This window comes from Phyllobates terribilis, unplaced genomic scaffold (assembly GCF_046119375.1).
Source record: "Phyllobates terribilis strain yellow unplaced genomic scaffold, ASM4611937v1 Scaffold_8__6_contigs__length_399053987, whole genome shotgun sequence".
Classification (NCBI taxonomy): Eukaryota; Metazoa; Chordata; class Amphibia; order Anura; family Dendrobatidae; genus Phyllobates; species Phyllobates terribilis.
Window position 1 is genome coordinate 134216228 of NW_027362768.1, and position 23342 is coordinate 134239569.

General features: G+C 46.2%; 1 protein-coding gene across 1 annotated transcript in view; it reads right to left on the bottom strand.

The window, feature by feature from the left end:
- The window catches only part of NCF2 (neutrophil cytosolic factor 2), a 53113-nt gene that overhangs the window by 12337 nt on the left and 17434 nt on the right, over positions 1 to 23342 (bottom strand). Inside the window, exons 5-8 of the mRNA XM_073642613.1 lie at positions 22489 to 22596; positions 21278 to 21337; positions 14060 to 14103; positions 12700 to 12841 (exon numbers count right to left, since the gene is read on the bottom strand). Of these exons, the coding sequence (XP_073498714.1) occupies positions 12700 to 12841; positions 14060 to 14103; positions 21278 to 21337; positions 22489 to 22596 (354 nt within the window). The remainder of the gene's footprint in view (positions 1 to 12699; positions 12842 to 14059; positions 14104 to 21277; positions 21338 to 22488; positions 22597 to 23342) is intronic.

Here is a 23342-nt window from a genome sequence, read left to right on the forward strand (position 1 = left end):
CATTGAACATGTACCAGTCATCACTGATTCGACAAGTATAACTGATATGTGGCAAAAATGGCTGATGTGATAATTGCTCATTTAGACGTTTTTTTCGGACACCATGTTGAACAGTATAATAAAATACTGCAGAGTATAAAGGGGTATGTAACTTCTATTCTGGCGGTACAGGGAAGGGACATGGACTGCTTCCCCTTTACTTGCCATGACATTGTCATTGTGGCTCCTTATAACCTCCACTAGATGGTGCTCAGGTTAATGCAGATTTCTAGCTGTACAAATCCCTGGGCAGGAAGCTCCCCCTAGTGGTCGCCGCATGCCGTGAGAATTATATCATTTATTGAAGGGACTTACACATTATTCAATTAATCAGATTATGACTTTAGACCTAAAACAGAATGGTGAAAAATAAATTAAAAAAAGTTTAGTGCACATGGTGTGGGTTTCGCCCACTTGGAGTGTCCCAACTGGCTTCCTTTATATCCATTTTTTTGCATACTGTTGTATTGAAAATAAGACTTTTTTGCATACAGTTGGCTAATAAAACTCCATGACCAGGTTAAATGTGTTCAATTTGTTTACAATGAACATTCTGGTTTAATGCAATGTGAACACAAACCTAACTTCATCTCCATTGTGAAATCAGAAAAGGGATTATTTCCTTCATGTCGTCATACCCTACGGTTAGTTGTAATACGCTTCATAGAACGTTACTTCCGTGACTGCATTTCCTCTTTCTGTAGGAGGTCACAGATCAGTCATACTGTGGTGAACATTTCCTTATCTCTTCTTAGTCTTATCTGTCGCTCATGGTTTTACCCACAATAATACATCACAATTTTAGCCCAAATCACAGAGATTAATGTTCATAACTGCAGATGCTATTGATACAGACTTTTTTTAAGCAAATACTTGCATTCCTATAATGAAACAGCACTGGAGCATTTTTTTCTTTTAACTCTTTGTTGTGCCGTTTCTCTGACATTCTTATTGTAAATGTATTGACAGCTGAGCGTTACCAGTTGGGAGTGTCTCCCTGCACAATCTGGTACTGTCCAATCAGTGTTGCCAGTGTCAGACACACCCCTCGATTGGGGAATGGCAAGACTCTATTGTCAATGTATTAATATAGGAGGAATAACAGAGGAACTGGGCCACACAGAGTTATTACAAAAAAGGATCCAGATGCATTTAATAAAACAGACATACCAGGAGCATTGGCAAGTGCTCTTTAAAAAAAATCCTATATTTACTACAAGGCATACACTCCCCTTATGAAACGCGCGTCGGGGCGGTCATGGTGGTCATTATGGTCTTCTGATTACATCATGGGTAAGCATTAACTTTGCTAGCTCTGCTTATATGGATTAGCCTGATTAAATGGGGCCAATTATAGACCATACTAGTTGGTGGCCCGATTCTAACGCATCGGGTATTCTAGAATATGTATGCGGCCAACCGGGCGCAATCAGCAGAGCGGTGTTTAAATTTGGCGCCAATATCGCTGATTGGTCGCGGCCGGGACAATCAGCAAATCGTATTAGTGAGGACCGGGGAGAGGCGCTGCCTGTGCGGGTACTTCTGCTGCGAGCAGCCGGGAGATGACCGGCTGCTCGCAGCAGAAGTATCCTGACCAGCGGCACCGCTCCCCGATCCTCCCTTCACACTTGCCGTCGGGAGATCAGAGGCCCTAGCCGCTGATCTCCCGACGGAAGCCGCATGGAGGTCAGCGGCGCAGCCGGTCGGGGTACGTCTGTTGCGAGCAGCCTGGAGATGACCGGCTAGCGCCAGTCATCTCCCGGCTGCATCGCCGCTGACCTCCATGCGGCAGATGAGCCGCTAACGGCCGCCATCTTTTTCTGAAATCCCGCGTCGCTGATTGGCCGCGGCCGGACCAATCAGCGACGCAGGATTTCCTGGACTGAAGGACAGACAGACAGACGGGATAAGAGGATTATATATATTAGATAATATACTATTACTTGGCAGCCATTTTCTTTAAGCATTTCATATACATGTAACTATATCTCAGGTTAGACCTGACTCACCATTACCTTTTTCCTTACTTGATTCATCCTTTTTCTAAAAACCTCATACATTATTATTTTTGTATGGTTTATGTTTTTAAATATATTTAATAAAAATATAATTAATTTTACTTAGTCTTGTGAGTGGTTTAATGAATACTTAGTATACATACGTAGGTTGCCACATAAGTAGCTATTCCTATTAGAATATTATTTCCAATGACATATGCTCCCCGTCAAAACAATTACTCGGACTGCAGAAAAAGTCATAAGACTAATTATAATTGCTTTTCACCTGCAGAATGAGATTACCCCCTCTTATCCCTGGTGTGCATCCCCCTCATTAAACGTCTCTGTCCCAGATTGGCAATGCTGCAGGTTAATGCTTCATCTTAAAGGACAGAATCAGACAGTTTTTTCTCCCAAACAATGATATTGATTTTATCTGTTTGGGGATGACAGACATATCAGCTATCTGTATGAAGTTGTATAATTGGATACATTATGGCAGTGACAGATGGCTCCATCATAGGACATCCAATTTCCAGATACATTTTGTTCTGCAGATGGCTAGATGTAACCAAAATACAAATGAAAAGAATCAGAACAGAATGTAACTGCTCATACTGTGCTGTATGCAGCCCAAAATATCAGTGCAATATTCACTGAATTGCCTTGAAAGAATCACCAGCACAATAAATGTTAATTTATCATGAGTAGTGTTGAGCATTCCAATACTGTAATATCGGGTATCGGCCGATATTCGCGGTATCGGAATTCCGATACTTAATTCCGATACTTTTACAATATCGGATACCGGAATCGGAAGTTCCCATAATGCCTGCGCTCTGCAGTGTCTGTGAAGGATGACAAGTTGGATGGCAGCGCGATCCAGCCTGTCATCAGAATGCCATCCCAGCGGGGGAGAATTCTCCTGATTGTTTAAAAGCCGGCGGGCGGTATAAAGCCGCCGGCTTTTAAACAATCACACAGCCCCATACTGCTTCCCCGCAGCCTCCCACCCCGATCCTCCGCTCCCCTCGCCACCTCCCATCCCGATCGTAAGTTAGGACCGGGCGGGGAGCGCAGCTCCAAGGAGCGGGGAGTGAAGGACCCGGGCGGGGAAGCCGGCAGTGAAAAGACTTCACCGCCGGCTTTCCCGTTCTGTGCTGCGCTTTCCCGCCGGTTATTTCAAATGAACAGCTGAGGTATCAGGTGATGCCGATCAGCTGTTCATTTGAAGTCGCCGCGTTGCCCTCAGAGGGTTCATGTGAGTTCATGCTTGACTGCATGAACTCACATCAACTTTCCCACGGCCGCACAGGTCAGCCTCACCTCCCAGACCCGTCATGATTAGTGTGTGTGCGGGGTGTGTGTGCGGGGTGTGTGCGCGATGTTTGTGCGGGTGTGCGCGGTGTCTGTGCGATGTGTGCGGGTGTGTGCGGTGTGTGTGCGTGCAGGCAGACATAGGCCGATGTGACACTACTACTCCCATCGGCCTATGTCTGTCCCCCGTCCACTCCTGCCAGCAGGATCAGCTCGATGGGAGCAGTAGTTCCCATCAGACTGATCCTGCTATTTAACTTGCCCTACTGTGTCCCCAATAAATGTTAAATACATGTCATTGGTGGCCAGTGGTTACTAGTGTTGAGCGATACCTTCCGATATCAGGAAATATCGTATCGGATTGGATCGGGCCGATACCCAAAAAGTATCGGATATCGCCGATTCCGATACCGGAAACCAATGCAAGTCAATGGGACACAAATATCGGAATGAAAATAAACCCTTTCTTTCCTTGTAGGTTAATTCTACATGAAGTAAAACAACTAAGAATAATGTAGAATGTATTACATGAAAAGCCGGCAATTCATCAGCGGCATTCACCGGTACCCGACAATTTACAACAGAAAGAATAGAGCATCACACATAGATTAGATAGATAGAAACATGTCAGTCACATATATATGAAGTACAGTGACAGTGTTGCTTACTGTACTTGTCATTTAGTGTAAAGGATTTATTAAAAAAAATAATAGTGTTTTCATGCACCGTCTCTTTAAGAAAGCCGGCCGGCAATTCAGCATCTGTACCCGACAATTTAGAATAGAAAGAATAGAGAATCACACATAGATTAGATAGATAGAAACATGTCAGTCACATATATATGAAGTACAGTGATAGTGTTGATTACTGTACTTGTCATTTAGTGTTAAAATAAAGGATTTATTTAAAAAAAAATTGGCGTGGGGTTCCCCTTAATTTTAGGCTCTAGCGGAGGTTAAGCAGACAGCTGGGGCAAATGTTTGAAGCCTGGGAAGGGGGTAATACCCACGGAGCTTCCCAGGCTACTAATATCAGCCCCCAGCTGAATACCTAGCCTTTACTAGCTATTAAAATGGGGGAACCCCCCCAAAAAAATAACGTGGGGTCCCCCCTAATTTAATAGCTAGCACAGGCTAGGCAGACAGCTGGGGGCTGATATTAATAGCCCAGGAAGGGTGCCATGAATATTGGCCCCCTCCCAGGCTAGAAACACCAGCCGTCAGCCGCCCCAGAAATGGCGCATCCATAGGATGCGCCAATTCTGGCACTTAGCCTCGCTCTTCCACGCTGCCCTGGTGCGGTGGCAGGGGGTAATAGGGTTGGGGTTGATGTCAGCTTATAATGCCAGCTGACATCAAGCCCAGGTTAGTAATGGAGAGGCGTCTATAAGACACCCCCATTACTAACCCCATAGTCAAAGTTAAAAGAAAACACAAACACCCAGAATAAAGTCCTTTAATTGAAATAAAGACACAATTCTTTATTGTTCTAAATTAAACCATACTTACCATCACGCCCATTCCAGCTGAAGCCAACGATCTCCTGCAATAAAAGTAAAATAATAAAGCAACCTCATCCTTACCTTTCCATGGTTCCCACGACAGCTTCAGCTCTGCTACATCGAGATGACAGGCTGGACCGCAGCAGAACGCTGCCATCCAGCCTGTCATCCCGCAGACACTGAGAAGCGCAGGCATGCTTGCGCCCCAGCTGCCTAGTTGTACCTGGCTGGACACAAAAATAGGGAGAAGCTTCACGTATTTTTTTTTTTTAATTATTTCAGGAAATTCATGAAATAATTAAAAAAAATTGATGTGGGGCTTCGCACTATATTTGTGTCCAGTCAGGTACAGCAGGCAGGAACGGGCTGCCCCCAACCACCAGCTGCCTATTTGTACCTAGCCGGACACAACAATATAGGGAAGCCCTTTTTTTCTTAATTATTCCATGAATTTCATGAATTTAAAAAAAAAAACGTGGAGCTTCGCCCTATTTTTGTGTCCAGCCAGGTACAACTAGGCAGCTGGGGGCTGGAATCTGCAGCGCAGGGAGGCCCAAGCTTTCTGGGCCCCACCCGCTGCAAATTGCAGTCCGCAGCCGCCCCGGAAAATGGCGCGTTCATAGAAGCGCCATCTTCTGGCGCTGTACCCAACTCATCCAGGGCCCTGGTGCGGTGGCTCACTGGGTAATAAAGGGGTTAAGGCCAGCTTGGCATTATCAGCTGGCCCTAAGCCCGAAATTCATGGGGTCACGCCAATATTAGACATGACCACCATGAATTTCTAGTAAAGTATTTAAAAAAAACACAAACACCCAGAAAAAAGTCCTTTAATTGAAATAAAGACACAATTCTTTATTGTTCTAAATTAAACCATACTTACAGTCACGCCCATTCCAGCTGAAGCCAACGATCTCCTGCAATAAAAGAAAAATAATAAAGCAACCTCATCCTTACCTTTCCATGGCTCCCACGACGGCTCCAGCTCTGCTACATCGAGATGACAGGCTGGACCGCAGCAGAACGCTGCCATCCAGCCTGTCATCCCGCAGACACTGAGAAGCGCAGGCATACTTCCACTCCTCAGTGTCTGGCTGTGACGGCATCCAGATGAGCCGACAATGAACTCGGCTCACCTCATGTACGTCACTGACAGCGTGGGAGAATTCTCCTGCACTCAGCGCTTCAGCGTGAGAATTTTCCCACGCTGTCAGTGACGTGCATGAGGTGAGGTCATGTCCAATGAACTCGGCGCACCTCATGCACGTCACTGACAGCGTGGGAAAATTCTCACGCTGAAGCGCTGAGTGCAGGAGAATTTTCCCACGCTGTCAGTGACGTGCATGAGGTGAGCTGAGTTCATTGGACATGACCTCCGCTCATCTGGATGCCGTCACAGCGAGACACTGAGGAGCGCAAGCATGCCTGCGCTTCTCAGTGTCTGCGGGATGACAGGCTGGATGGCAGCGTTCTGCTGCGGTCCAGCCTGTCATCTCGATGTAGCAGAGCTGAAGCTGTCGTGGGAACCATGGAAAGGTAAGGATGAGGTTGCTTTATTATTTTACTTTTATTGCAGGAGATCGTTGGCTTCAGCTGGAATGGGCGTGATGGTAAGTATGGTTTAATTTAGAACAATAAAGAATTGTGTCTTTATTTCAATTAAAGGACTTTTTTCTGGGTGTTTGTGTTTTTTTTAAATACTTTACTAGAAATTCATGGTGGTCATGTCTAATATTGGCGTGACCCCATGAATTTCGGGCTTAGGGCCAGCTGATAATGCCAAGCTGGCCTTAACCCCTTTATTACCCAGTGAGCCACCGCACCAGGGCCCTGGATGAGTTGGGTACAGCGCCAGAAGATGGCGCTTCTATGAACGCGCCATTTTCCGGGGCGGCTGCGGACTGCAATTTGCAGCGGGTGGGGCCCAGAAAGCTTGGGCCTCCCTGCGCTGCGGATTCCAGCCCCCAGCTGCCTTGTTGTACCTGGCTGGACACAAAAATAGGGCGAAGCCCCACGTATTTTTTTTTTTAATTATTTCATGAAATTCATGGAATAATTAAGAAAAAAAGGGCTTCCCTATATTGTTGTGTCCGGCTAGGTACAAATAGGCAGCTGGTGGTTGGGGGCAGCCCGTTCCTGCCTGCTGTACCTGACTGGACACAAACATAGGGCGAAGCCCCACATAATTTTTTTTTAATTATTTCATGAATTTCCTGAAATAATTAAAAAAAAATTGACGTGGGGCTTTGCACTATATTTGGGTCCAGCCAGGTACAGCAGGCAGGAACGGGCTGCCCCCAACCACCAGCTGCCTATTTGTACCTGGTTGGACACAACAATATAGGGAAGCCCTTTTTTTCTTAATTATTCCATGAATTTCATGAAATAATTAAAAAAAAAAAAAACGTGGAGCTTCTCCCTATTTTTGTGTCCAGCCAGGTACAACTAGGCAGCTGGGGGATGGAATCTGCAGCGCAGGGAGGCCCAAGCTTTCTGCCCCCCGCTGAAAATTGCAGTCCGCAGCCGCCCCGGAAAATGGCGCATTCATAGAAGCTGGATGCTGTACCTGGCTGGCATACAAAAATATGGCGAAGCCCACGTCAAAAGTTTTGGGAAAAATTAATTAAAAAATAAATAATAATTTAGGGACTGCATCTTTATTAACTCCTCAAATGTCATTTAGTGTTAAAATAATGGATTTATTTTAAAAAAAAAATGGCGTGGGATCCCCCATAATTTTAGTCTCTAGCGGAGGTTAAGCAGACGGCTGGGGCAGATGTTTGAAGCCTGGGAAGGGGGTAAAACCCACGGAGCTTCCCAGGCTACTAATATCAGCCCCCAGCTGAATACCTAGCCTTTACTAGCTATTAAAATGGGGGACCCCCCCAAAAAAAATGACGTGGGGTCCCCCCTATTTTAATAGCTAGCAAAGGCTAGGCAGACAGCTGGGGGCTGATATTAATAGCCCAGGAAGGGTGCCATGAATATTGGCCCCCTCCCAGGCTAGAAACACCAGTCGTCAGCCGCCCCAGAAATGGCGCATCCATAGGATGCGCCAACTCTGGCACTTAGCCTCGTTCTTCCACGCTGCCCTGGTGCGGTGGCAGGGGGTAATAGTGGTGGGGTTCATGTCAGCGCCAGCTGCCATGAAGCCCAGGTTAGTAATGATGGGCGTCTATAAGACACCCCCATTACTAACCTACAAAGTGTTAAAAAGAAAAAAACACACTACACCCAGAAAAAAATAATTTATTTGAAATAAAACACACAATTTTATTTAATTCTTAGTTTACTAAAAATAATAGTTACCTGTCCACGTTCCTGCGCTGATCTCCCATGCACAGCTGTCACATCTGGAGATGGTGACAGCTGTGCATGGCTGCTGTAAGCTCACGCTGCCGGGAACACGTCCGCTCCCGGCAGCGGGAGCCACTGACTGAGGTCACCGGAGTGCATTCAGGCAGCGCAGCTCCGGAGACCTCCTTTACGGCACTGCTGTACCATGGGAATTTCTCACGATACAGCAGGGCCGTAAAGGAGCTAACCGGAGCAGCGCTGCCTGAACTCCGGTGAACCCTTACGGCCCCGTCATTCTAGCGGCGGCAGCGGTTCAGAGCGGTCACATTCTATGTGGCTGCTCTGAACTGGAGATCTTCGTGGGACACTCGTGGACTACTACGGAGGGGTAAGGATAAGGTTGTGGTTTATTATTTTATATTTTATTACAGGAGATCGATGGCTTCGGGGAATTAGGTGTCTTGGTGAGTATAGGTGTAGTTTTTTATTTTTTACTTTATTTTAGGTGGCGATCGGCGGGGACAGGTAATGTATGAACTAATTTCTTTTAGGTAACCACTGGCCACCAATGACATGTATTTAACATTTATTGGGGACACAGTAGGGCAATTTAAATAGCAGGATCAGGCTGATGGGAACTACTGCTCCCATCGAGCTGATCCTGCTGGCAGGAGTGGACGGGGGACAGACATAGGCCGATGGGAGTAGTAGTGTCACATCGGCCTATGTCTGCCTGCACGCACACACACCGCACACACCCGCACACATCGCACAGACACCGCGCACACCCGCACAAACATCGCGCGCACACACCCCGCACACACACCCCGCACACACACCCCGCACACACACCCCGCACACACACTAATCATGACGGGTCTGGGAGGTGAGGCTGACCTGTGCGGCCGTGGGAAAGTTCATGTGAGTTCATGCAGTCAAGCATGAACTCACATGAACCCTCTGAGGGCAACGCGGCGACTTCAAATGAACAGCTGATCGGCATCACCTGATACCTCAGCTGTTCATTTGAAATAACCGGCGGGAAAGCGCAGCACAGAACGGGAAAGCCGGCGGTGAAGTCTTTTCACTGCCGGCTTCCCCGCCCGGGTCCTTCACTCCCCGCTCCTTGGAGCTGCGCTCCCCGCCCGGTCCTAACTTACGATCGGGATGGGAGGTGGCGAGGGGAGCGGAGGATCGGGGTGGGAGGCTGCGGGGAAGCAGTATGGGGCTGTGTGATTGTTTAAAAGCCGGCGGCTTTATACCGCCCGCCGGCTTTTAAACAATCAGGAGAATTCACCCCCGCTGGGATGGCATTCTGATGACAGGCTGGATCGCGCTGCCATCCAACTTGTCATCCTTCACAGACACTGCAGAGCGCAGGCATTATGGGAACTTCCGATTCCGGTATCCGATATTGTAAAAGTATCGGAATTAAGTATCGGAATTCCGATACCGCGAATATCGGCCGATACCCGATATTACAGTATCGGAATGCTCAACACTACTCATAACCTTCCCTTGCAAGTCCAAATCTAATTCCTCAGTACAACTGCATCTCAAATGTTTGAACTGGCCAAAAGGTATATTGGTTTTCCATTTTTTTGTGTAGAATTTTCTTAAAATCTAATAGGTTATGGCAGTCTGTTTTTGCTGTCTTTTTAAGTTTTATTTTGTGGTAGAGCAGTTATTTTTACCCATAAGGACAAGATCCAAGTATTTGATATCTTTATCTGAGATTATGCTTGTAAATTGAATAACCAAAGTCATTTTGTTTAAAATGGGTAATAAATGAATATTAGGCTCCCTTATCCTATTCCATATTAGAATAGATCATTAATTAAGTCATCAATACACTACTGATACATAATAATGGTATTGGGTCAAAGTCTTTTAGAGTAAATAGAGTCTACTTGAAATCCTCTGCAAAGTTTGGGGCAAACCTAGTCCCCATAACGGTCCCCTTGGTTTGTATATATATATTTGATCTTTAAATGAAAATATATCAGAGTTCTAGATCCTGATCCTAGTCTCAATAGTATCCTGATTTTGCTTCTGCCTTAGCCTTAGGATGACACAGAACTTGTAGTTTTACTCAACTGACACTGACTCCTACATTCAATTTGATCTCACTCCAGTTAATCAATTGTGACCACAAGGGTCTACACTCCAAGCCACGACTTACATAACCTATGCATGATAGCCTATTGAAATCCATTGGAGTCTACAAGTTGCCTGAAGTGCATGGACATAGTTACGATAATGTAAGTCTATATCTATGCAGCTATTCATCTAGAAGGAAACTGGGGTAGCCACACACAGTACCGCATAAATATGTGCTCGCAAGTTCCAATAATGGATTTTATATAAAACTGACTTGCAACAATTATCACCTTTAATAACGTTCCTCATAATTACAATATCAACATTTTCTTGGTCTATGAAAATGTGGCTCTTCACTATAAAATATATCCATTACTGGTAGACACAGCACAGGCAGCACCACTTATATTAATTAATTGATCTTTTTAGTGATTTGTTTTTCAACAGGAAATGACATTAGGAAAAAGCTGCAGGCAGGACAGTTATGAGCGGTGTTCATACTAAGGCGGCTCTAATTTCAAGATGGAGTTGGCATTTTCATCAGCTGAACTCCAATCATCTGTCGCAACCCATTGGGAGTCAAGTAAATGATGTCATGAATAGAAGCATAGAATTAACCTTAAGAATTTAAGTAAAGAGCTGTGCAGATTTTACCCATTTCCTTTATTGCACCCCAAAAATCCCTGCCACAGATGCCTCATTAATGATTCACCTACAGATGCAGCATAGATTGTCTGGCACATGAGACAAGATTATAACAGTGTCCCTGCCACAAAGTACAGTTATATGAAAAAGTTTGGGCACCCCTATTAATCTTACGCTTAATGTTTTTTAAAAATTGGTGTTTTTGCAACAGCTATTTCAGTTTGATATATGTAATAACTGTTGGACACAGTAATGTTTCTGCCTTGAAATGAGGTTTATTGCAATCTGCATTCAAACAAAATTTGACAGGTGCATAAGTATGGGCACCCTTATCATTTTCTTGTTTTAAATACTCCTACCTACTTTTTACTGACTTACTAAAGCACTTTTTTTGGTTTTGTAACCTCATTGAGCTTTGAACTTCATAGCCAGGTGTATGCAATCATGAGAAAAGCTACTTAAAGTGGCCACTTGCAAGTTGTTCTCCTGTTTGAATCTCCTCTGAAGAGTGGCATCATGGGCTCCTCAAAACAACTGTCAAATGATCTGAAAACAAAGATTATTCAACATAGTTGTTCAGGGGAAGGATACAAAAAGCTGTCTCAGCGATTTAACCTGTCAGTTTCCACTGTGAGGAACATAGTAAGGAAATGGAAGAACACAGGGACAGTTCTTGTTAAGGCCAGAAGTGGCAGGCCAAGAAAAACATCAGAAAGGCAGAGAAGAAGAATGGTGAGATCAGTCAAGGACAATCCTCAGACCACCTCCAGAGAGCTGCAGCATCAACTTGCTGAAGATGGTGTCACTGTGCATCGGTCAACTATACAACGCACTTTGCACAAGGAGAAGCTGTATGGGAGAGTGATGCGAAAGAAGCCGTTTCTGCAAGCACGCCACAAACAGAGTCGGCTGAGGTATGCAAAAGCACATTTGGAGAAGCCAATTTCTTTTTGGAAGAAGGTCCTGTGGAACCAAGATTGAGTTGTTTGGTCATACAAAAAGGCGTTATGCATGGCGGCAAAAAAACACAGCATTCCAAGAAAAACACTTGCTACCCACAGTAAAATTTGGTGGAGGTTCCATCATGCTTTGGGGCTGTGTGGCCAATGCCAGTACCGAGAATCTTGTTAAAGTTGAGGGACGCATGGATTCCACTCAGTATCAGCAGATTCTTGACAATAATGTTCAAGAATCAGTGATAAAGTTGAAGTTACACAGGGGATGGATCTTTCAGCAAGACAATGATCCAAAACACCGCTCCAAATCTACTCAGGCATTCATGCAGAGGAACAATTACAATGTTCTGGAATGGCCATCCCAGTCCCCAGACCTGAATATCATTGAACATCTGTGGGATCATTTGAAGAGGGCTGTCCATGCTCGGCGACCATCAAACTTAACTGAACTGGAATTGTTTTGTAAAGAGTAATGGTCAAAAATACCTTCATCCAGGATCCAGGAAATCATTAAAAGCTACAGGAAGCGACTAGAGGCTGTTATTTTTGCAAAAGGAGGATCTACTAAATATTAATGTCACTTTTTTGGTGAGGTGCCCATACTTATGCACCTGTCAAATTTTGTTTGAATGCAGATTGCACATTTTCTGCTAGTACCATAAATCTCATTTCAAGGCAGAAACATTACTGTGTCCAACAGTTATTACATATATCAAACTGAAATAGCTGTTGCAAAAACACCAATTTTTATAAAACATTAAGCTTAAGATTAATAGGGGTGCCCAAACTTTTTCATATAACTGTATAATCTTGCCATAGAGTCAGACTTACAGCCCACCACCATAATTACCTTTCCATTGAACAGAACAGTTGCCCAATTATCATTCCCTTTCTTGATCACAAATACAATATTTCCCGGCATGACCTCCATCTCTTCTAAAGTCTCAGGGGTAAACTGAAATAATACTCGGTGGGGTTGTCCTTGTAGGGTCCTGTAAAGAAATCCCAAAATAATTTTACTCTATGCAGGGGCGAAAATATAGATCATGGAACTTCATGGCAAAAATCTAAATTGGGTCAACACCACCGGCAAAAAAATAATAATAATAATTATTCGTCAAGGTCACATCACATAGGTGAAGTGATAAGAGAAGTATCTCATAATTTTTGAAGACCGTGAGAGGGATATGTATTGCACATACATAAAAAATAGCTTCTTTACTGAAAACCCTTAGTGTTTTCATCCATAACAATACCCTTTTCATGGTACCCATGCAGTATTAACCCTAAAAAAAATGCATTAAACAAACAATGATAACCTCACAAAGAATTCTCCCACACGAACAGTAAAATGCCTCTAATAAAGTATAATGCATCCACAGTGCCCCAACACAGAATGATGCCCCAAAGGTGCTCTACAACACAGAATGATGCCCCAACGGCGCTCCACAACACAGAATGATGCCCCAACAGTGCTCCACAACACAGAATGATGCCCCAACGGTGCCCCACAACACAGAATGATGCCCCAACGGTGCTCCACAACACAGAATGATGCCCCTTTAGTCTCCCCTGAGACAGTAGGATTCCACTACAGTTCCCCCCAACACATTATGATGTCTTCACAGTGACCCCCAACAAAGTATGATGTCCTACAGGGCCGTCAACAAAATGAGGCCCCTACAATGCACCCCATTACTGTATGATGCCCTCTCAATGCCCCCAACACAGTATGACGTCACCACAGTGTCCCTTTACAAAAACTACTCACCTTGTCCTGTTTACCCAGTGCAGTGTTCTGGTCTGTGCTGTGTGTAGACGCATAAGGCGTAATCTGTTATCATTGCGCCTGCTGCGCAGACACTCAGACTAGATGGTGGAGCAGAGAGCTGACCGCACCCTCTTCCACCATTGTGTTGAAATTTAGCTGCATTCCAAGGATACCGATAACATTACAATTAAGATGCCGAGGAAGGGTGGAGGGATGATGGTGCATGGGCCCGAATGTAGGCACATGGTCTACCACTGACTCCATGTCTGATACAAGGAAAAAGTATTGTTATGGAGTCAAGTTTTCAGCTTTTTAAAAGAAAAAAAAGTTACAGACTGTAAAAAAAGACCACATTTTTAAATCTTTTGGTATCCGATTAATCTCCTGTAGAGTGCCCACCATTCAGTTAAAGATTTACCTTTTTCCCTGTTTCACTTACCTCAGTACCTCAGGGGTTTTCGGACGTGCAGGTGGGTTGTTGGCCTATTGAAGGGAACAAAAGGCAAAACATCCTATAAAATCTAAATATGTACAGTGTATAAAGCCAACTATATAATCCTGACTCCTGAGGATATACTTCATCCCATACTATTTTACACTTTGGAGCCAATCTTTTTTATAATTCTATGATGATCAAATTACAGTTCCACAGGGCAAATAACCAGTTGTTGCTTTTTACCTGATTTAGCAGAAGAAACACATCCATTATTCGTCTTGTTAATAGTCCTAATAGATTTGCTTGATCGAATTATCCATTTACACGTCATTGAGGGAAAATTTTGTAGACAAGTGCCCATTAATTCCTATTCAATCCAGGATAAGGCCCAGTAGGCTTGACCTCACATAAAAAGGTATGTTGTCCAGTTCTCTGTGCTTAGGGAGTAGAATGGAGGGAATACTAAAAGCTAACTTGTCTTCGAGTGTGAATTAAGACTAAAATGTTCATTAGCTGCCTGCACATAGAAAACCAATAACAGCAGCCCATCAGCGGATCTTCTCTAGGGCACAATACAAATTCTAATTTCTGCAGTTCATTACCTGTCGCTTTTGACCCTACTGCGAAATTGTGTAATTTTTTTTGAAAATATTTGCTTTATATTTTGGATATGACCAATAAAATCCAGCTCCACTACAAGCCCTAAGGGCCATTTGATGCTCAATAGACCAGTCATTTACAACCAGTGGTAAAACTACAATATCCAGTATGGGGTAGTCTAGACACAACTGGACACCCACAAGTTTAAGACCGTTTTCTACACTCATTTTTTTCTATAAAATATTACCTAAATATTAGGCCAGGCCTGATACCAATATATACAAACGTGGTCAAAATTGTTGGTACCCCTCGTTTAATGAAAGAAAAAGCCACAATGGTCACAGAAATAACTTGAATTTGACAAAAGTAATAATAAATTAAAAATCTATGAAAATGAACAAATGAAAGTCAGACATTGCTTTTCTGCTTCCACAGAATTTAAAAAAAAAATTAAACTCATGAAATAGTCCTGGACAGAAATGATGGTACTCTTAACTTAATATTTTGTTGAACTGTCTTTTGAGGCAATCACTGCAATCAAATGATTCCTGTAACTGTCAATGAGACTTCTGCACCTCTCTACAGGTATTTTGGCCCACTCCTCATGAGCAAACTGCTCCAGTTGTCTCGTGTTTGAAGGTTGCCTTTTCCAGACAGCATGTTTCAGCTCTTTCCAAAGATGCTCAATAGGATTTAGGTCAGGGCTCATAGAAGCCACTTCAGAATAGTCCAATGTTTTCCTCTTAGCCATTCTTGGGTGTTTTTAGCTGTGTGTTTTGGGTCATTATCCTGTTGCAAGACCCATGACCTTCAACGGAGACCAAGATTTCTTACACTGGGCAGCACATTTCTCTCTAGAATCCCTTGATAGTCTTGAGATTTCATTGTACCACAGATTAAAGACATCCTGTGCCAGAAGCAGCAAAGCAGCCCCAGAACATAACAGAGCCTTCTCCATGTTTCACAGTAGGGACAGTGTTCTTTTCTTGATATGCTTCATTTTTCCATCTGTGAACATAGAGCTAATGTGCCTTGCCAAAAACTTCCATTTTTGTCTCATCTGTCCATAGGACATTCTCCCAGAAGCTTTGTGGCTTTTCAACATGTAGTTTGGTGTAGCGCTGGCGTCCCTGCCCTCTGCTAGGCAGGGACGCTGCTCCCCTCACCGCTCTGCTCCGTGCCCGGCGTCCTTTCCCCGCTCTGCTGTCAGCGCGCGCTCCGTCCCGGCGTCCTCCTCCTGCTCTGCTCTCGGCGCGCGCTCCTTCCCGGCCCCTGTGCTTAGGGCGCGCGCGCGCGCGCTCCCCTCCTCTTAAAGGGGCCGCGCGCGCCGCCCTAAAGAGTCCCCGGCCAATGGCCGGAGGACTTCATCATATATAAGGCACCTCCTCCAAAATGGAGGTGCCCGAGCAATGTTGTTTGCACCTGTGTCTCACCTGTGCTTCAGCCCTCAGGTCCCGTTGCCAGTTACCTGCCAGTTACCTGCCAGTTACCTGCCAGTTTCCTGCCAGTTTCCTGCTAGTTACCTGCCTGATTCCTGCCTGAATACTTGTTACCTGCCTGCCTGCCTGAGGTCCGACGGTCTGCCTTACAACTCCGGTCAGTCTGTCTAAGGACCAACTTGTCCGCTCACCTGGGAGCGCACATCAGCTACCTGCCTGCTTGCCTGAGGTCCGACGGTCTGCCTTACAACTCCGGTCAGTCTGTCTACGGACCAGCTTGCCCGCTCACCTGGGAGCGCTTCTCCGCTACCTGCCTGCTTGCCAGCCCGGAGGCTCCGTTGTCACGTGCTGTGACCACCAGCTATCTCAGAGACTCTTGCCCGCTCACCTGGGAGCGCATCTCCGTTACCTGCCTGCTTGCCAGCCCGGAGGTCCCGTTGTCACGTGCGGTGACCACCAGCTATTCCAGAGACTCTTGCCCGCTCACCTGGGAGCGCTTCTCCGTTACCTGCCTGCCTGCCAGCCCGGAGGCTCCGTTGTCACGTGCCGTGACCACCTGCTATTCCAGAGACTCTCGCTTGCTCACCTGGGAGCACCCATCTACCATCTGCCTGCTAGCCTACCCGGAGGCTCTGCCATCACAGGTCGTACCTACCCCTTACCCAGAGACTGCCCTGATCACTTGCCGTATCTCCCTGTCCGTTCACCCAGAGACTGCCCTGATCACTTGCCGTATCTCCCTGTCCGTTCATCCAGAGACTGCCACCCGCTCCCTTACAAGGGCCGCCCCCTTGTATAGTAGCTCAGAGGTTCCGCCTCCCGGACCCGTTACAGTTTGCTCGGGCCATGGAACCCGGTGGCACCCAAGCTCCCTCGCTCTCGGACCTCTGTCTTGAACTGTCCCGTCAGAGGTCCCAACAGGAGACCATCCTGGGTCACCTGCGGAATGTTAATACTCGCCTGAACACTCTGTCTGATCCACCAACAACCTCCGCCAGTACCATGGTATCCTTTTCCGGACCCCGGCTCTCTGCACCTCCTCGCTTCGGAGGCGACTCCGTCCTGGCTCGGGGCTTCATAAATCAGTGCACCCTGCATTTTGAACTATTATCCCACCAGTTTAACTCCGACCGAGCCAAAATTGCCTTTATCATGTCCCATCTCACCGGGGAGGCCCTGGCCTGGCTAAATCCTCTATGGGAGAGAGGAGATCCCCTGGTGTCCGACTTGCCTGCCTTTCTCATGGCTTTCCGGAAAGCCTTCGACGAACCCGGACGGAGGACCTCATCCGCATCTTCTCTGCTTCGCCTCCGTCAGGGAAGCCTCACCGTGGGCCAATATGCCATACGGTTCCGTACCCTTGCCTCGGAGCTGGCCTGGGATAACGAAGCCCTGGTATCCGTCTTCTGGGAGGGTCTGTCCGGCCGTATTAAAGATGAACTTGCTGGTCGGGACATTCCTACCACTCTCGATGATCTAATAACCCTTGCCACCCGGATTGACCTACGGTTCCAGGAGCGTGCCAAAGAGGTCACCCGTGAGAGAAGGATTCCACGTCTAGCTCCTACTTTCCAGGAACCCGTCATTCCTTCCGTTTCTCCCCAGGTACACTCTCCTGAGCCTATGCAGGTCGACCAGACCAAGATGGTCAAATCCCGTCAGGATTTCCGCCGTGCCGAGGGGAGCTGCTTCTACTGTGGCAGTAAGGAGCATCTGATCCGTGCCTGCCCGGAGAGGTCGGGAGAACGCCTGTATCTAGGTTCACTCAGAGGGGTCGATCTAGACAAAAATAAATCCTCTCCATCCCTGCTGTTGTCAGTCTCAATCATCTGCGGGGAGAATCGTTATTCCGAACTAGCCCAACTTGACTCTGGAGCAGCCGGAAATCTTATTTCACAGTCCCTGGTGGAGAAATTCCGCATCCCCACCAAACCTCTGGCTGTACCCTTGTCTGTTGTTGCCGTGGATGGGGGCCTCTTACCTCGCCCCATCCAATTCATCACCGAATCCATTACTCTGCAGGTGGGAATGCTGCATTCAGAGAGTATCTCCTTTCACGTTCTGCCTGGTCTCCCTCACGCCCTCTTGCTAGGTCTGCCTTGGCTCCAGAGACATGCACCCGTGCTTGACTGGCAAACCGGAGAAGTCCTTCACTGGGGACAGGCCTGTCATAAAACCTGCCTGGTTCCCGTCCATTCCGTCCGTCCCTCTCCTATCCCAGCTAATCTACCTGGACTTCCGATTCCTTATTGGTCTAGTGCTGATGTCTTTGTTAAGGAGGAGGCAGAGACATCACCACCTCATAGACCATGTGACTGCCCCATCGATCCCGCCAGAGTAATGCAGGTGGCTCCCGTGAGTCTAAATTGTCTCCCTCCTGGTAAGACGTTCGTATCGGTACCTGATCGGGAGAGAATCCTACACTGGGGTCATTCGTCTAAACTAGCTAACCACGCCGGTCGGAAAAAGACCCTCCAGCTTATTACCCGACACTACTGGTGGCCTAACCTGCACAAGGATGTTATGGACTTTGTTTCTGCCTGTGTGTCCTGCGCCCGCAACAAAGTTCCGAGACACCTGTCGGCCGGCCGCCTTCTTCCTCTGCCAGTACCTGCTGCCCCCTGGCAGCATTTAGCGATGGACCCTCCTCAATTCCGTCCTGGGGATAAAGTCTGGCTCTCGTCCAAATATGTCCGACTCAAGATCCCTTCCTATAAGTTAGGGTCTCGGTTCATCGGCCCACTGGTGGTCATCGGTCAGATCAACCCGGTAGCCTATAAATTGAAACTCCCGGCCAACTTACGGATCCCTAACTCCTTCCATGTATCTCTCCTCAAACCTGTGGTACTTAACTCTTTTTCTAAGTCTACAGGTACGCCTCCTGCTCTGGTTTCTGCTGAGGACAAGTTTGAGGTAGAGAACATTCTTGCCAGCAAAAGGGTAAGAGGAAAGACCTTTTTTCTGGTAGATTGGAGGGGGTTTGGTCCTGAGGAGAGAACGTGGGAGCCCCGGGAGAACATCCATGCCCCTCTCATCCTAGCTAAATTTCTGTCTGGCCTAAAAAAGGGGGGGCCTAAAGGGGGGGGTACTGTAGTGCTGGCGTCCCTGCCCTCTGCTAGGCAGGGACGCTGCTCCCCTCACCGCTCTGCTCCGTGCCCGGCGTCCTTTCCCCGCTCTGCTGTCAGCGCGCGCTCCGTCCCGGCGTCCTCCTCCTGCTCTGCTCTCGGCGCGCGCTCCTTCCCGGCCCCTGTGCTTAGGGCGCGCGCGCGCGCGCTCCCCTCCTCTTAAAGGGGCCGCGCGCGCCGCCCTAAAGAGTCCCCGGCCAATGGCCGGAGGACTTCATCATATATAAGGCACCTCCTCCAAAATGGAGGTGCCCGAGCAATGTTGTTTGCTCCTGTGTCTCACCTGTGCTTCAGCCCTCAGGTCCCGTTGCCAGTTACCTGCCAGTTACCTGCCAGTTTCCTGCCAGTTTCCTGCTAGTTACCTGCCTGATTCCTGCCTGAATACTTGTTACCTGCCTGCCTGCCTGAGGTCCGACGGTCTGCCTTACAACTCCGGTCAGTCTGTCTAAGGACCAACTTGTCCGCTCACCTGGGAGCGCACATCAGCTACCTGCCTGCTTGCCTGAGGTCCGACGGTCTGCCTTACAACTCCGGTCAGTCTGTCTACGGACCAGCTTGCCCGCTCACCTGGGAGCGCTTCTCCGCTACCTGCCTGCTTGCCAGCCCGGAGGCTCCGTTGTCACGTGCTGTGACCACCAGCTATCTCAGAGACTCTTGCCCGCTCACCTGGGAGCGCATCTCCGTTACCTGCCTGCTTGCCAGCCCGGAGGTCCCGTTGTCACGTGCGGTGACCACCAGCTATTCCAGAGACTCTTGCCCGCTCACCTGGGAGCGCTTCTCCGTTACCTGCCTGCCTGCCAGCCCGGAGGCTCCGTTGTCACGTGCCGTGACCACCTGCTATTCCAGAGACTCTCGCTTGCTCACCTGGGAGCACCCATCTACCATCTGCCTGCTAGCCTACCCGGAGGCTCTGCCATCACAGGTCGTACCTACCCCTTACCCAGAGACTGCCCTGATCACTTGCCGTATCTCCCTGTCCGTTCACCCAGAGACTGCCCTGATCACTTGCCGTATCTCCCTGTCCGTTCATCCAGAGACTGCCACCCGCTCCCTTACAAGGGCCGCCCCCTTGTATAGTAGCTCAGAGGTTCCGCCTCCCGGACCCGTTACATTTGGCAAATTCCAGTCTGGCTTTTTTATGATTTTTTTTTCAACAATGGTATTCTCCTTGGTCGTCTCCCATGAAGTCCACTTTGGATCAAACAACGACGGATGGTGCGATCTGACACTGATGTTCCTTGAGCTTGAAGTTCACCTTTAATCTCTTTAGATGTTATCCTGGGTTCTTTTGTTACCATTCGTATTATCCGTCTCTTTGATTTGTCATAAATTTTTCTCCTGCGGCCACGTCCAGAGAGGTTGGCTACAGTCCCATGGATCTTAAATTTCTGAATAACATGTGTAACTGTAGTCACAGGAACATCAAGCTGCTTGGAGATGTTCTTATGACCTTTACCTTTACCATGCTTGTCTATAATTTTCTTTTTAATCTCCTGAGACAACTCTTTCCTTTGCCTCCTCTGATCCATGTTGAGTGTGGTACACACCATGTCACCAAACAGAACAGTGAGTATCTGTAGCCCTATATACAGGCCCACTGACTGATTACAAGATTGTAGACAGCTGTGATGCTAATTAGTGGACACAACTACATGTCCCTTTTGTCACATTATTTTCGGGGGTATCATCATTTCTGTCCAGGCCTATTTCATGAGTTTAATTTTACTCTTGTCAGATTCAAGTTATTTCTGTGACCATTGTGGGTTTTTCTTTCATTAAACGACGGGTATCAACAATTTTGACCACGTGTGTATTTTTAAAAAATCTTTTGCTTTACATGACATTCCAGGAGAGAGATCTTTACTGAAGCGCTACTCATTTGTTGAGAAACCAAATCGGATAATTCTTCAAGTTATAGATTTCAGATATATAATGATATATATAATACAGTTGTTGTATATACTTCTTATGGCATTATGCTATCTGTATAGGTTTTTCCTATATTTAGAGGATCAGATGCATAAGACGAGTGTAAATTAGGTTGGAAAATTCTTTACCTGAGGTTGCAGTGGTGCAAAACCAGAGAAACTGTCTTTGTCAACGACAGAGGCCACAACCTGCCGAACAATAACATTCTCATTAGTTACTGTCAGAGTGGTCACCATTTTTTATGTTGTTATACTCCATTTTGTATGCTATCAGCTAATTATAAAAAAGTTATATTTTGTTAGTGTAGAGCTTATCTTGTCGTGATGCCCAGATTGTAATTTTTTCTTGGCATAATGCCTTAAATATTATCTTTCTGAGAAATTGTTAATATTCAAGGCTATGTATACAGGTGGAAAAATTGATTGAATTCTGTCTGGATAGTTCAACCAATTAAAGTTGATTTCTTTGCGCATTATAAAATTAGCTTTGTGGCTTCTTTTCTATATAAGGGCTCGTTCAGACGTCCGAGTGCTATCCGTGATTTTCACGGCTAATACTTTTACCTGTGATAGTCTATGGGACCATTCACATTTCTGCAATTTGTTGCAGACCAAGCGGTCTGCGGGAAATTGCGAAAACATGTCCGATTTTGATCCAAGGGTCGGATAAAAATCGGAAATGCTAATCTCGGGGTCTGTGAAAAAAATCGGACCGCACGTCTGAATGAGCCCTAAACTTGAAATAACTCAAAGTATGAAGAACCCCTTGACATCTATCAGCTTCCAGTGCATGATTGATATTTTCACCAGTTGCAACTGTTCTCTACTTACTGGGAACAGACTGCTGTAATACTTGGAAGGCTACTCTGACAGTTGCTATATCCTTTTTCTGCAAATTGTGAATCAAGTGTAATACCACGACTCATTAGCACTTCTTCACGGGGCCTACCAAAGGATTCTCCAGTTCCATTCCAGTCCACGTCTGAGAGTGGTCCTTTAATAGGACTGAGTGCTGAGTGGGTAAACATCATCAATGCTTTGCTGAGTCGATCAGTCCAAAAGTACAGTGACTACAATCAGCACAAAAACATTGTGAACTGGGAGATGCATGGCATGGCTTTCCATGGCCAAGCAGCTAGATGCAAGCCTTGCATCACCAAGCACAATTCGAAGCGTAGGATGAAGTGGTGTAAAGCCGCCATCACTGGACTCTCTATCTGATGGTAGGGTTTGGTGAATGCCAGGATAACATTACATGTCTGACTGTATTGTGCCTTTTCTGTACCATTTCTAATAAAATTCATGCTATTGTGATGCCCAGTGGAGTTTTCGGAACATACGGTTGCTTTTCCCAAGTAGTCTTTCTTCTCCAGTTGTTCCACAAGCCTCTCATTAGGCTGAAATAACCTCCCTTTTGGCATCTCTAAAGAAGGAAAGTCCTTTTGTTTCTAAAAAAGAAAAAAATAGATGTGGAATCAGAATGGTTCATTGTAAGCATTAATTCTCATCGTTACGATGTAAGGAACGAGCGATGTCTCCGCATCAAACACAATTGTCCAAAGGATTTCAAAAGTCAAAAACTGAAAACGCTATTGAGTGACGTCATCGTATATTCTTATAAAATCACATTTTCTGCGGAGGATCTTGTTCGGGAAATTTTCTTCTCCTTTGTTAAGAACATTTGATGGTGAGATAATTAGCAGGACGCTGAAAGAGCTGGAGGTAAAAATAGCTGTCAGCCCACATCTCGTAATTGTGCAGCACCATTGGGTGCCGCCAACTGAAGCAGAGCGCCCCTTACAGAACACTTTAGGAACAATACATGTTCTTTTCACGATCTATGGAAAATTCTGCAGCGTTCCCCGGAGTATTAAATTCTATTTTTTGCTAATTTAAAAAAAATAAATAAAAATACAGGGATTGGAGGGAAAGAAGGACAGGGGCATTTATCTAATCTATGTTTTGTTCTCTGTATTCAGTATTAATATATTTTGTGTTGTAAGTGGTGCCATTAGATCTACACGAATATATTAGGTAATTGCATAAATATCAATTAAAACGTTAACACAATTGTTACTTTTAGAAATGGCTTCATTCTAATAGAGCAGACAATGATGCAACTATGGGGCTCTTGAAGAAAGGAGGGACAGCCCTGGTTGCGCCCATACACTTAAAGGGAATCTGTCACCAGGTT